Genomic DNA, 15798 nt, shown 5'->3' on the forward strand with positions numbered 1-15798 from the left:
AGGGATAGAATATTGGCAAAATTGCCAATATCCACTCTTCTTGCCCTCAAAGCACCATGCTCCACCCCAGTCCCCCTCCTTGTTCCACCCACCTCCTGTGCCGACCTATCAGTGCCATGACACGCAAAAAAATACAATGTGGGCATCTGTCTTTTTTTCCCCCTTTGCTGCAGCAGCAGTTTGGGGAGAACAATTTCGACTTGAAGAACAGCATTGGGTAGGAAGGGTTAAAAATACTTCCCCAGCTTCATCGCCCTGATCCAGGTTGTGCACACTGCTATTTTGAGGCAAAATTAAAGATGTTGAGCGTTTCCATCACACACCTCCCACATCACATTTATTTGTGTAATATATTTGTGTCCTGCTTTTCTGTAAAAATTTCAAAGCTGCTTACAATGCATTGAAAACAAATTAAAAACATCAAATAAATAACATCCCAATTAAAACACCTGTAAAAATATACAAATTAAAACCCACAGCAGCATCAGAATAAGACTGCAATCCTATTCACATTTTACTGGGACTAAGGTCCAATGGATGCATTGGAACCTACTTCTGAGTAGACATGCCTAGTGTTGTGTTATAAACCAGTTAAACACATTCAGACTGCAGCAGCACCTAACATAAAAGGCCTTCTGAAACCAGTGCATCTTAAGAGCCAGTCTGAAAGCAGAAGGAGAAGGAGCTGGCAGACCTCTTCAGGGAGAACATTTCACCATTTTTGTGCCACCTTGGAAAAGGCCCTGTCTGACAAGCACAATCCTCTGTCTGACAAGCACAATTGTAGCTCCATCTCAAAAATGATATTGTTAAAAAGTAATTAAAATGAGATGCTAGAAGGTCCTAGCCAGGGGAAGGTGGCTAGGAGATGGGTGGCTAGGAGATGGGGGAAGGTCCTAACCAGGAGCCCAAGCCCATATTCTGATACTTACATGATAGGGCTTGTATTCTTGAATACAATGAATCCATCACAGCTTTTCTGCTTTCTCTTCAGGGATAAAATGGACACCTGATGAAAATGGAGTCCTCTCCTTTGACTGTAGAAATCGAGGCTGGTGAGAGATTTTGAAAATTGGTCTTGCTTTCATGTTTCGTTTTATATCTTTTGTTCTTTTGGAGGTTCTGCCATGCCCTTGTCTTCTGGCACTTTGACTTACCCGTTGGCGTCTCTCGCACTTTCTCTCTCTCTCTTTCCATCCTTTAATATGAGTTGAGGAATTCTGACTGGGGAATAAGCTTTGCCAAGCAGCCAAGAATGCACTTAATACTCCGCGTTTACTGATCTTGAGCATCAAATGTTGAGCATCTAGCAGCCAATGTTGACCTCTTCCCATACTGCATCAGGTTAATTCTTGCTTCCAGCTCTTTACTTCCAATGATGAGACATGATCTGGTTATCTTGAATAGACTTACCCAGTGGTGTAGCTAAGGGGTGCAGGTGGTAGCAGTTGTACTGGGCAAGAAGCTTTAGTTGCCCAGTTGTACTGGGCAACAACCTGAGTTTGACACTAGTGGCTAAAATTGAGAAAACCTTGGTATTTTTGAATAATACTACAAAGTGTGTACTACACTACACAAAGTGAGGGTGCTATATAAAGCTCTTGTGGATTGCTCTCTCCAGAAATACTCACCTATATTTGCCTACTTTATTTGCTTTTGTTTCAGATGAAGACTTTTTTGCTCACAGAAATTGTGTCGATTATATTTAATGCTCTTTTTATTGCTTTAGGGCACAATTCTAACCAGGTCTACTCAGAAGTAAGTCCTATTTCGTTCAATGGGGCTTACTCTCAGGAAAGTGTGGTTAGAATTGCAGCCTTAGTCTTTGTTTAGTTGATGGTGCTAGAAATATCTCTCAGGCCCAAATCCTAACCAACTTTCCAGCACTGACACAGCTGTGCCAGTGGGGCATATGCTGTATCCTGCAGTTGGGTGTCAGTCACAGAGGTCTCCTCAAGGTAAGGAAATGTTCGTTCCCTTACCTCAGAGCTGCATTGCCCTTACCTCAGGGCTGGAAAGTTGGTTAGGATTACGCCCTCAGTCTCTCACTTCATTCTACATTTTTCACAGTGTAGCTGTGGCTGAACAATGGCCCAATTGAGACTTTTTAACCTAATGCAATCTTTTTGTACAGCTATAGGAAAATAAGAGTTGGGTTTATGAATAGGCACTATATAGACTTTTCTATATGACTTTTTCTTTTCCTAAACCTCTAGGGTAATTATTAGCAATTATTAGTATTTCAGAAAGGGGCACCATTTACAAGAGGTGTGATGCTAACATTGGGATAGGCCACAGCGATGGCTCCTCCCATATGGTCCCAGAACTCTTATATTACCAATTGGAAGGAGCCACACTGCAGTGGCTTCCATACCTCCAATATAATGTGAGAAGGGACATACATTGTGAAGCACTGTGTGCATTAAAGGGATCTATAAACTATTTCCTCATCCTGACTGAATGGAAGGTGTTGATCATAGGTTTCATATTTCAGTTATTCAGGACTTAAAAATTCTTTCATATTCACTGAAGTGTGCAACACTCCGAGGTTCTGTTTCCTCAGGGAATGGGAGGAGCACAGATGTTCTAATACATTTTCAGTTATGTTTGGTAGATGCATCCTTAAATTGTTATAGCAAATGGAAAGGAATGAATACCCTCCGCTAATCATTCTTTTAGACAAGGCATATCACATCTTCAGGCTAGATCAGCGGTCTCCAAACTGGAGACCACTGCGCAATGGGGAAGGCGTCCCCAGCGCAACCAGCACATACCGTTCTATGGGGGAGCCATCTTTCCCTGCCACTGATCTCCCTCAAACCGAGCTCCATCCCACCGTGTCTGCCCAGAAATTCAGGCACAGTAGCTGCTGGGCAATGGAAACCGGAAGCAGCAGGCTGGAGCTCAGTTTGGGAGAGATAGGCAGCGGGGAAGGACAGCTCCCTGCAGAATGGTAAGGACCGTTCACATGGGGGAGGGAAAAGGCAGGGTGCTGAATCTGGCCCACGAGATGGGGTCTGCAGAGCCCTGGTCTAGTGATCTCTGATATGGCCAGAATCATCCTCCAGCTCACTTGCATATTCATTTTATATTAACTGCTTGCTTTTTCCTATTTCTATAAAGGTACATCCAGGCAGCAACATCACCCAAAGATATTGTAATTGTGGTGGACATCAGTGGAAGCATGAAGGGACTGCTCTTGACCATCGCCAAACACACTATCATCACCATTTTGGACACGCTGGGAGAAAATGACTTTGTCAATGTCATAGCTGTGAGTGTGAAATCCTCCCCCCTTGTAAACTCCTCAAAGTCAGCCGCCCTAGAGGTTTAGATTTTTTTTGGTGACTTGACAGCACCTGCTCCATCCAAGCCTCCAGCTTCTGCTTGGTTGCAAGTAACGGAAAATATTTTGCCATGATGACCGCTCTGTGTGGTTCATACAAAGTGTGGGCCAGTGGCATAGCAAGGGGGGTGCAAAGCACTAAGTTTTGCAGAGAGCCTCACCGCAGTGTGTAATCAGCCCCTCCTCCCCCTCTTTGGAGCATTTCCAGGTTGTCTCAGTTTTGTTCCCACTGCCTGGAATGGCTCAGAAGGGGAGGGGCACTTGCACACTGCAGTAAGGCTCCCTACAAAACCTAGTGCTTTGCAACCCCTCTAGCTATGCCACTGGTGTGGGCAATTCAGTCCATCCCATCTGCTAGATGATATAATGCTTTTTTCTCTGTTTAAAAAGTGCCTCATTAATACCCAGATTTGTAATTTAAGTAATTACTTACATGTCATTTGAGTGTGCATTCATGCTTTGTGGCACAGACTTTCTAGATTGCCTGACTGTACGGTTTCTTGCAAAGGGCCCGTATGAGTCCAGGGGAAATGCAGAGCACAGGCAGAAACTAGACGGGCAGTCTCAAGTTCAAGAGCAACATTTCCCCCATATCTTATCATTTTGCATGTTCCAAGAAAGGAATTAGTCTTGTCTGACTAGCAATTAGTCAGAAATTACTACAAGGCATTTCTGGTGTTGAATATCAATACCATGATCTTGTGGCCACTGCTATAAATAGTCCTCTGTCAGATTAACTTTGAACATGTTTGTTTGGAGTATTTATACCTGAGAGCTTTTTCATGAGATTAAAAGATAAATGTATGCCCACTTCTCTCTCCTTTAAGAAATCCTAGCAAAATGCCAACTGAGGACTCTGGGCCAAATCCTATTCAATTTTCCAGTGCTGGTGAAGCTGTGTCAATGGGACGTGCACTGCATCCTGTGGTGGAGCCACAGTCACAGAGACCTCCTCAAGGTATGGGAACATATGTTCCCTTACCTCAGGGCTACATTGCAGCTGCACTGGTGCTGTAAAGTTGGATAGAACTGGGCCCTCAATCACCCTGGGTCAGAACAAGGCATCTGTGACAGGAAAGAGAGGGATATCTGAAAGCCACCACTCAGTGCTGTCTAAAGATCTAGCATATAGATCCTCTGCTGCCCCATGTTGAACGCTGTTGAACAAATTCTGGCCTCTCCCATCCTAAAAAGTGGACACTAAATCACTGACCTCATCATCTTTCCTTCTGTTCACCTTTGCCTTCTGGAACCCCTTGTTTACTCCCTTTTCCATAACTCTGCTGTAATTGGGAGCATTTGTCTGATCCCTCCTTTCCCCTTACAGCATCAGTTCTTCCTTCATTCCTTTGTCTTTTGCTATTCTGAGCAGCAGAAGCACATCCATTAGGGCAATGGTGAAAAGTCCCCCATTCTAGTTGCTACAGTAAAAGCAGCATTCTCTGAACAATACCCTAAGGTAACCCAGCACTAAGGCCAGCTGGCCCTGATTTCAATCCTGCAGAGCAGTCAAGACACCTAGTCTGCCAAAGGCTGCAAGCTTTATCTTGCCAGCCTTATGGGGGAGTTAACACAGCCACTTCATCAGATGCTCTAGTAAATGCACTACAGTATGCATGCACATTGAAAACAGTGTGCCATGCTCTATTTAATGTGCCACTCTCTGTGGGGAGGAAACAGCAAAGATCATGTTGTTAGAATTTCCACCAGCTTGCCTTGAGGTAATAGGTAGGTTTTAAAAACCAGCTGCTTGGCTGACTTTGTAACCTTCTGGGTAGTAATGTCCTAGTTGATGCCTAGGGCTGATGCAATTCTTTGCTCTCACTGATTTTTTTTTTCTCCTGTTCAGAAGAAGCATAAATAAGATTATAAAGCTTCTCATATAAGCCACTTTGCAGAAATATCGTCATTTGTACCATAAGTAACTTGCTTTGGGACAAAGCTGTCTGCAACAAATTATTCCTTTGTCCAGCCAGGATGACTCTTGCTCTCAGTTTGGAGAGCTTGTCCATAACACCTAGAAACCTTGTTGTGGAGTGTCTGTCCATATTTTTCTTTGTTGTTCTGAGTTACTTCATACAACAAAAACAAATACCCAAAGGACAATGATACATTTCACATGGGTGGCCATTTTGAGTTTCTCAGCAATCCTGGGGTATCGTATCAGCTCAAGGGCGCAATCCTAACCAACTTTTCAGCACCAAGGTAAGGGCTATGCAGCTCTGAGGTAAGGGAACGAACATTTCCTTACCTTGAGGAGACCTCTGTGACTGCCACCCAACTGCAGGATGCAGCACATGCTCCATTGGCACAGCTGTGTCAGTGCTGGAAAGTTGGTTAGGATTTGGGCCTAAAGAAAGCAAACAGACAGCATCCAACCACTCCAGCTTTAGTAATGATTGGGTGACCAGAATATAGTGAAATGATAACAGCTAGGTACTAGTGCCCTGGTTTCCAACTCTGTGCTTAGTAATCACAATAATTTTACACCCACCTGAGGAGGAGAACGGTCTCTCAAAATCTTCTCAGGAGTGAACTACCCTTCCTGATTCAGCCCTGAGACATTTGTGTTTCAAGATGGTTTTCACAGTAAGGGCATACTCAGGGAAGGGATGAATAGTGCTGGAATTTTACTGGTTTTAAAGATGTGCGTGTGTGCATGCCTGTTTTACTTTCAAAAGGGATGGAAAGTTGCTTTGGAGAATCTTGCATTTTAACGTCAGCACTCTGCAGTAGCAGCCATAATAGCATTGTGCAGCTGTAGGGGCTGTTCTTTATTCATGCCAATATCTACTAATGCTCTTTAGCTCTTTGAAAGAGTTATCTTTTATGCCTGGCACATTTTTGCCCTTTGTCTTTACAGTACAATGATTACGTTCATTATGTTGAGCCCTGTTTTAAGGGGATCCTGGTCCAAGCAGACAGAGATAACAGAGAGGTGAGTACCAGACTTGAATGGACCTCTTCCTACATGTTCTTATTGTGTCCTTGCTTATCAACATAGAAGCATGTGGAAGTAACACAATTACAGAGTTAAATATATGATTGTGCTGACTGCCTTCCTGCCATTCTGATTTCTAATGGTGCTTTTTTACATAACAAGGATGTGTTCAGGAATCTGGTGGATTGTTGCTATTATTACTACTGCTACTACTACTTTTACAAAGAATATATATAAACTGCTTTTCAATAAAAAAATTCATAGGGTGGTTCACAGAGAAGCCCTGTGCTTAAGAGGGTTGCATCAGAGGACCACCACTGTACAGTTTTTTGGGGCGCAGGCGGCAATCCAATTCCTTACCCAGTCACCTAGCCCCTTCCTTGTACAGACTCTTTAACTTTTAAAGGAGAATGCTGGGAAGGAGCAAGGCAAGTGGATTGATGCAGCTCTGTCTATGGTGGTGGCAGACTTGGTTTGAAGGGAAACGCTGAAGTACTACTCCCCCACCACCACCCACCACTTGATGCAAGCCACATTGTTGCATCATGAATGGACTGGTCCTGCACACAGGTCTCATGAGAGCAAAGGATTCTGACGTGTTAGGAAAAGTTTCATGCATGCACCCTAGATGTGCAGCTGCAGCTAACATTGAAGCCACTAGGACAGCATTTCTCAAACTGTGGGTCAGGACCCACCTAGTGGGTCGTGAGCCAATTTCAGGTGGGTCGTGTAGCACATAGCTCAGCTGCCATTGAAAATGCAAAGCTGAAAATACAGGTTACAGAGCTGCTGGGTAGGGCGGGCTCCTGGTGGAAGAAAGGCATGGTGGTTTGCCCTGAATAGTGGGAAGATGGAACACTGGAAGGGGGGAGGGCTGTGTGGTTGGAGGAGGATCCAAGTCTATCCTCTGCATTGATTTCTGCTGGAGTGTTTGGATTCCAAGCTATGCAAATAACAGGACGAGTGTGTTGTGTAATGGGACCTTTGACTGATTGTGGCTTAGGTTTTAAGCCTAAATTAATGCATTCGTGCTGGAGCTCCATATTAATGTACAGCAGACCTCCAAATTACATAAGCCTCGACTTTACCTAAGTCGACCACACACCTGGCCATACAATCACTTGACCATCACAGCACACTGAATTATTTTGCCAGCCAAGTGATGTTGGCCTTACACAGGCCTCTACGTCTTCCATGTCCCTTCTCCACAAGGAAGGCAAGGGGCTGGGTCACTGCTCTGAGGATTGGAGCACAGCAACCTTGTCCCTTCCTCCACGACAGCTTTTCAAATGAAGTGTGGAGCACGCTGGAAGTAGTCCCAGTGTGCTCTGCATTTCCTGCTTCTTTTAAAGAGCCTGAAGGGAACAAGGAAGAGGTATGGAGGCAAGCCCAAACATGGCAGACTGGAAGGAATCATTGGAAGTCCGTTCAGTGCTTTCTCCCATTTGTGGCTGATGTTGGCTGCAGTTATGCAAGTCGGGAATATGAAATTCTGAGAAGCAAAGTTGACTTATGTAAGGTTTTCTAGAACTGAACCATGACATTTATTGAGTACCTGCTGTACATAAAAGTTTGGACAGTGTTTCCAATGTTGGTTGTTTCTAACTATGAATTATTCTGCATTATTCAGTTTCATTACTGTATGCTTCCACTCATCAGTGTGGAAATGTCTTTCTTAGCATTTCAAGATGCTGGTGGATGAGTTGCAAGCAAAAGGAGTAGGGACAGTGAGCAAAGCTTTGACAGAATCCTTCAGGATCCTGAGAGAGGTAAGACATTTTGTGCTACTAGGGTATTCCTTTAGTGCATGTTTGCTTCCTTCTGTGACCAGCAGCATTGTTGCAGCTATGATAATGCACTGGAGGAGAAGAAAATGCTCTCGATCACAGTGACATGAACCCTTTGTGACAGAACCAAAAGCTGCTGATGGGCAAGTTGGCTGAAATTGTAATACAGAAAATGATGGTGACATGTTTGGACATTGTTATTTTAAGAACCCTGGTTTTTTCACACGCACGTACACAAATGCACGATGCACATTTTATTAAATGCTTGAGGACCCAATCCTATCCAACTTTCCAGCACTGGTGCAACCGCAATGTAGCCCCAGGGTAAGGTAACAAATGTTCCCATACCTTGAGGAGGCCTCTGTGACTGCACCCCCAACACAGGAAGCAGTGCATACTGTTAGAGTTGCAACCCTTTCTCTGGTAAAGAGTTGTATGGAACCTTGGATGAGCAGGCACACAAAACAGCATACACCAGCAGAGTTCTCTGAATGCAGTGGTTATATTTCAGAGCAAGGGTTATCACAGGTAGAGTAATCAGTCCTAGTCAGCACGATGAGCAGTCAGTCCATAAATAACAAATCCAGATCAGTTTTCCAAGATACACAGTCAAAGTTCATTCCATGGTCAGTAACAACATGTATATACTCACATCCAGCCTCCCAAGTTACTGGCAGCAGTTCAGTAGTCTCCTACTACACTCCTACTGCTGCACTGGAAGCTCAACAGACCAAACATTAAGTAGTTGGAGTGGCCAATCAGTGTAGGCTAAGCCACACCCAGGGTGAGGCAGTCACAGGTGTTTGCTGATCCTGCTGACTCCAGCAATCTGCACCTGTTCCTGAACCACCTTTTTGGCTGTGTTTCTGCCTTATCCAGAACATAGACCTGACACATACCCCATTGGCACAGCAGCACTGGCACTGGAAAATTGGATAGGCTTGGGCCCTGACTCAAGTTAGCAGTGGTGTGGTGGTGTTAGTATTGAAAGATGGGTTAAGGAAGTGGCTTTTGGGGTCAAAAAGCAAATCATGTAACTAAGCTTCTTTGGGAATAGGTGATCCTGAAAGATTAGAGTATTGGCAAAGAGATACTTTACCAGGAATGGACAGACCAAAGGCGGTAGATTTCAAAAGCACCATCCTGTCCAATTGCACTACTGGGAAGATAGGAGGACAAAAAAAAAGAAGGCTATTTGATAATGTGGTACTGCTGTGCTTACAATTCACCAGAACACAACAGTTGTTTCAAATTTGGGGTAGAGAAAAGCCAGCATCATCTTTATCTTTGTGATGATGTTATGTATTTCCCTGGAGTATCAGTTTTGCAATCAGTTAAATAGCAATAATTATAGACTATCAGTAAAATGTCCGCCACCTCAATATGAAAGTTGGTGCAAACCTATTTAAGAATTGCAGTGTTCTAATGGTTGTGGGTGAAAGAAGCTCTGGTCTCCCTCATATTTGTACATTTCAGAGTTTCAGACATTTTCCTTTTCTACTCATAGAAGAAAGCCAGCATCATTATTGTCCTTGTTCTTAACTTGTTGGGAAGAAGTTTTAGTGGTCAGGTCTAACATATCTTCATCTCACAGGAAGAAGTACAAGTATATGTGGTCACATCAAGACCACATATCTGAGAAAGGGTTTTCAGGGCAAAGTCCCATTTTTTTTAAAAAAATATTTGAGTCCCATCACCCATGATTTTAGGAATTAGAAGTTAAGCAATGCTCTGGATCCCTTTAGAATTTATTCAGAAACATGAGAGGGTAGCCAAATCCTGTTTCTGAGCAGAATTCTCACTGAGATGGATGGGAGTCGTCGTCCCCCCGCCTTAATTAAGGGTTTTTAGATCAGCCCATAGATTAGCAGGCTCACTTAATAACCCTATTACTGTATTACCATCTACTAAACTCATTGAATCCTCATTTGCACAGGTTACATAACTGTGTAGCTCTATACAGTTCTATTATTGTGTTTCCATTCTGTTATAGTTCAGAGATGCTGGTCAAGGAGGCCTTTGTAATCAAGCTATCATGCTGATCACTGACGGGGCCATGGAAGATTATGAATATGTGTTTGAAAAATACAACTGGCCTGATCGTAAGGTTTGTTTCCAAATGATGAAAGAAGGGGAATAAAGCAGAGTGATTGCTGTGATATGAGTCGGGAACTACTAAACCAGGGACAGGATGTTGAGTAGTTTGGAGATGTGCCCATCTAGGTTCCCCTTTGAAACAACTAGTTGGGTGGATTTTTCCTGCACTCAGAATGCAGTCTCCATACCTGGGATAGTAATCTTAGAACGCTTGGCAGCATGTAACTTGGTTCTTTTCTTTGCATGTGGCGAAAGGAGGTTCATCCTTTATCCTTCAATCTTCAAAGGCTTTTTGGGAAAATACAGTATGGAGCAAAGATAGCTTGGGGGCGTAGGTTGAAAGAGGAGCTGACAAGCTGTATTCTATCCTAGATTTCTTTTGTTCACTTTTATAATTTTTCCTTCGCTGCAGCAAAAGACAATATAAACCAACATTTCCTTAATTACTCTTTAGAACAAAAAGAAATACATTGAATATGTGACTGTATATTGGATATTTACCAATCAAACCTCACAGCCCAGCACCAGCCAGTGTTGCAGATTGAAATTAACTTGCCAAGAAGATTACAGAGTAAGGATGTCTCTGCAGTTTCACAGCAGCAGTATCACTGCCAAAATTAGCTTCAGTGTGGCAGTCTTTTGAATAGGCTTCTCACAGAAGTAACTGGATTGCGTGGTCAGGACCTGGCATCATCTTTCCATGAGATCTAGCAAAGATGGCACCAGTAAATACTCTGCAATTCACCCAGTTGGTTTGTTAAACCCTTTCCAACACTCCAGTGACTGACTAGAGTCCCATCATGTGGAATGGATTTTTCTGTGGCAAACCAGGATGAACTGCCCCTATTACAAATTTGATGGTGCACATGACCCATTTACTCATGGTGGCTACTTCCTTTCTTGTGCCTAAGGGAACTGGTTCCTTGTGCAGTTAACAGGTACCTAACTCACTCGCATCAAGCGAATGTTGCAGGACACTATTCAGTTCACAATAAGGTAATAAGAACAGGAAAGATAAATTATTTTAAAATTTCAGAATGGTGTGTGCATTGGGGGGAGTGTCATCTGTGAGGTTACTAATTTTATCAGAGATGGTAGTTGTCACCTCTTGCTTGTGGGATACCCTGATGCAACTGATGGACCACTGTGGGAAATAGGATACTGAACTGGATGAGCTTTGGCCTGATCCTATTGGGCTCTTGTTATATACATTTTATTCTAATATCTGAATGCCTATTTCACAGGTCCGGCTTTTTACATATCTTATTGGAAGGGAAGTCAGTTTTGCCCAGAATGTGAAATGGATAGCATGTAACAACAAAGGTAAAAAAAACAATCTTTTACTTTACCTTTTTCTGCATGTTATTTTGTAATGCCTGCTCCTGTGACATTATGGGATCCAGGGCAAGTGAAGGGAAGGTTATAGAATGCCAAAGAAGAGCATGGGGAGAAAAAAGATAAGAAGAATTGATAGACAGAGAAGATTTGAGAAAGAGTGAACACAGGCAATACAGAACTAAAGGAACCTTTTATGACATGTACCGATTGGTATCCAACTGATGACAGGTGAATTTATTGCTACTAATATTCAATTTATGTATTCATTTAATTTTATCCTTATTTCTGCACAGAAGGAACTCAAAGTGATATATAATAAAAATAAAAGATAAATATTAAAACAGTTCAGAAAACAGTAAGATAGTAAATGGCATTAAAACAATATCAGAGTAGTTAGAACAGCATGAAATAATAGAATAGAAAGGTATTTAAAGTCCTGTATAGAAAGGTATTTAAAGTCCATATGAAACAAGGAACTTTCCAGATCTCCCTTGAGAAGAATCCACAGCTGTGGCATCACCACAAAGAAGCCGCTGTCCCTAGTACCACCCAGCTTTATCTCCAACAAAGGTGGGCCCAGGAGCAGGGCCAACAGCATGAATCTTAAATTTTTGGTGGATTTGTTGGCTTGTCTAGGGGTTTCTGCAATATCTCCAAGCTGTGCTAGGCCTCAGCACACACATGCTCGTAAGTTTCTGCCCTGTTTACGCACAGTGAAGCCTATTTTGGAATATCAGCCGTTCCAGAACCCAGTGCTTTTTACAATATAATTTACAGAATTCACATCTAGAATTCTGATGCAAGAAAATTAACTCTTCTCTTTTGGCTATTTTTTGGTCCAAGGTTACTACACACAGATATCCACTTTGGCTGATGTCCAGGAGAATGTAATGGAATACTTGCATGTACTCAGCCGACCAATGGTTATCAATCATGATCATGACATCATATGGACTGAAGCCTACATGGACAGTGCAGTAAGTATTTGAGCTAAGCTTCCCAACTGATAAGGTGAGGGACAAGAGTATCTTAGTTTTAGGAATGTGCACTCAGAATGGAAACTGGTAGCAGCAGCAGTTTAGTGCTAATGTTACCTTTTGAACACATTTGTGCCAACACCATTTCTCTTCTCCTTGTTTCTGGGTAATGCCCTTGAGATTCCACCATGACCCAAGAACTCTATACAAATTGCATGGGCATAGTATGACTTAAGTGTATTTCTGTCCTCTGTGAACTCTGTAGAGACACTTTACAAGGGATTACCCACAGGAAAAGAGATTAGTTTCAGATCAGGAAATGGGTCACTGAGCCTTCAACCAAATGGGACTACAGCAATGCAGTCTTGTTATCAGTTACACAGAGAGAATTGGCTTATATTAAGGGTGTCAAGTGTTGTCCTTAATAACTTAGGCTAGGATCCAAATAAGGGATGTGTTTGAAAGAATCAAGCATATACCTGGCAATTTATTTTTTGCTTTTGCTGCAGGTGTTTCTGGTACAAAAGAGATAAGCTGCTTTCAGAGGTGAGCAGCGACTTGTCTCTTTGGTTGCAGGGACTACTGTGACAAAAGGTAGAATTGTGTTGCTGGCTGCCATTTGTGGAGATGCCATGTGAGACCTGTGCTGAAGTGTCCTGCTGCATGTTGTTTTGGGGGGACACAGCAGTGATCTCACTGCTTCCTGTCTTCAGTTTGGGATGCTGGCATCCAGTTCAGTTAACACCTGAGATGGCCAGCAGCTGGGGTCTGACACCAGTCTTTAAAAGCAGATGGGGTGGGGGTGGGCAAGAGAACAGACAAGAGGAAGGAAGCAAAAGGATGCTACAGCGAGAGCAAAGGGAAGGTGAAGTTGTGAAGGGGACACACAGAGGAAGAGAGAGAGAGGAGGACAATGAGGATGGTTGGAATGGTGCTGTGGAGGACCCTGAGGAAGGGGAAGACAGAGAGGAAGACGTCCTAATGCAGAGCAAGAAAGGAGAAACTCAGGGGAAATGACAAGAGACCAAGTTATATGTTGACTGATGATAAAGGGTTGTTGAAAAGATATGACTATGATGAAAGTGATCATGATTATGATGATGCTGTTGATCTTGCCTTCTTTTCAGTGAAAGATGCATTGCTATACTGTAATTTTTAGAATAGATTTGCAAGTTTTGGGGCATTAGGATAGTGGAGTCTGTTTTGCTAATCCTACTATGTTCTGGAGGCCCGTGAGAGAAGCTGTCAACTATGCAACTTACTGTCTGTTTTACTTGTCTTTGCTCTTGACTGTTTGAAATCTAAAAACTATTGTCCAGTGGTTTTGCTCCCTAGTTATCTGCTTGTTTCTCTTACGTGTCTTGCTTGCATTTGTCATCTTTGGCTGCATGTTTCATTGTCTTGTCCGTTCATTCATTCATGTGTACGTTCATTTGTCATCCTCATCTCTCTGTAGCTGCCACAGTCTGAGGAGGTAACAAGTGCCCTGTGTTCTGTGAACACCAGATGTTACTCTTGTGTCAGTCTTGATGTCCTGTACTAGTTTACATAGTTGTAGATAAAACATACATCCAGGGTGAGGCAAAGACCGCAGCACAGTGGTGATAGAGCTGTGCCGAATGGGAAGGAAACTGGTAGCTCTGGATGTATCTGAGAAGCTGTATCATTCCATTGTATTGTAGCATGTTAGTTAATAGCATGTTCCATGGGCTGAAAGCAGGGCTGGCACAAGACCTCCTGTTGCCTGAGGTGGCATGCCAAATGCTATTCCCTCTTACTTAATGATGTGCCAGCCTGTGCTCCTCCTAGTCTCCTACATTCTAGCTCAGGAATTTCCTCTCTTCCACATTTTCCCTTCCTCTCTGTCCCCTTCTTTCTTTTCCACTCCAGGGAATGGAAGGAGGAGGAGCAGTGGTGGCAAGTAGGTAGACAGAGATGGGCACCCCCTCTACCAAGCTCCCTCCCCCAAGCTGATGCCCGGGGCAATCACTTCATTTGGCTTAATGGATGGGCCAGCCCTGGTTAAAAGTGCCCAGTTCAGATCTCTGCTAACTGAAGCACCATGTCTCAGTCCTTACTTCTCTAATAATACTTCCCATCTTAAAGTGTTTGGAAATATTTCAGACATAAGGTATGCAATAGGCTTTGAATGTTTAGAAGATACTCTGTAAGAATGCTAAATGGTAGTCCTGCTGCTTGAGAGAATGAACAGGAAATCTTTTAACTATTCTATAGGTTGACTGTATAGACCTGTACCATGTGTTACAGCATGAGGACCACTTTGGAGGCTACTCTGATTCCTGCCACATGTATTCAGCCAGTTGCTTTACATCACCAGCATTGCTTTGTCAGATCATTGGTTAAAATGACTGGCTCCCTATCACTTTCATAAGTGATGAGTCACTTCTTGACTTTGCGAAAAGAGAACCCAAATAAACTGCTCCTATCCTGAGAATATGTGGATACATCTCATTTTATATATGCATTTATTATTTATGCATGCCTTTAAACCAATGAATGAATTTGTGACATCTATGTTTAATATATTTTCTTTCAAGATTTTTGTGTCTTGTAGTGTTATTTTGCACAGTATACCACATAAGGGAATTACATATCAATACAGCCCAAGATAAATTTTGAATATTTGAAATGTTGGTGTTTAGAATTTGGAAGCTATTCATGTGAATAGTTCTTTTCACTAAAATTTGAGTATTAACACACATACCAAAGTTAAACCCTGAAAATTTAGTCAGAATGCAACAGCCAAGTATCAGATTTTGAAAGCCAGAATTCAGTGTTAAAAATTTGACATTTGGATTTAAATATGATTTCAAATTTCCACTGTCCCCGCCCCCTGCTGTTCATGTTGATGTAAATATGTAGTCATATTCCATCTGTTTGGGATGTTTTTTTTATACCACTTTCTATCTATCCATCCATTTTTTTTTCACAGTCCTTATCTGACAAGCAATCTCAATTATCAGTTCAAACTTTCTTATTCTCCAAATACATTGTCTGTCTCCCCATATCACTGTTTTCATGTGTGACCAGTGTTCTTGTTTATCTGAATTTTTTACCCTAATGTTGTAGATGTTTCCCACCCATTCAGTAAACAAGACTGTACATTGTTTGAACGTCTTTTGTGCTTTGCCCCCTATTTTTCATGCACCTCCATAGTGTTACTTATATATATGTACATATACTGTATAGGCGAGATAAAAAGTATGATACTTACTGTGCAGTTCTGCTAGTTATTGTCAGTGGTTGGTGTTGTCGCACACACACACCTCCCCACTACTTTGCAATGAGTAG

At 42.5% G+C, this 15798-nt stretch overlaps 1 protein-coding gene across 1 annotated transcript in view; it reads left to right on the forward strand.

Moving 5' to 3' along the window:
- Positions 1–15798, forward strand: part of CACNA2D4 (calcium voltage-gated channel auxiliary subunit alpha2delta 4) — a 192863-nt gene that overhangs the window by 31571 nt on the left and 145494 nt on the right. Inside the window, exons 7-13 of the mRNA XM_066634443.1 lie at positions 995–1055; positions 3124–3274; positions 6210–6284; positions 7967–8056; positions 10068–10181; positions 11416–11494; positions 12353–12486. Coding sequence (XP_066490540.1) covers positions 995–1055; positions 3124–3274; positions 6210–6284; positions 7967–8056; positions 10068–10181; positions 11416–11494; positions 12353–12486 — 704 coding nt within the window. The remainder of the gene's footprint in view (positions 1–994; positions 1056–3123; positions 3275–6209; positions 6285–7966; positions 8057–10067; positions 10182–11415; positions 11495–12352; positions 12487–15798) is intronic.

The sequence above is a fragment of the Tiliqua scincoides genome, chromosome 7, assembly GCF_035046505.1.
Source record: "Tiliqua scincoides isolate rTilSci1 chromosome 7, rTilSci1.hap2, whole genome shotgun sequence".
Classification (NCBI taxonomy): domain Eukaryota; kingdom Metazoa; phylum Chordata; class Lepidosauria; order Squamata; family Scincidae; genus Tiliqua; species Tiliqua scincoides.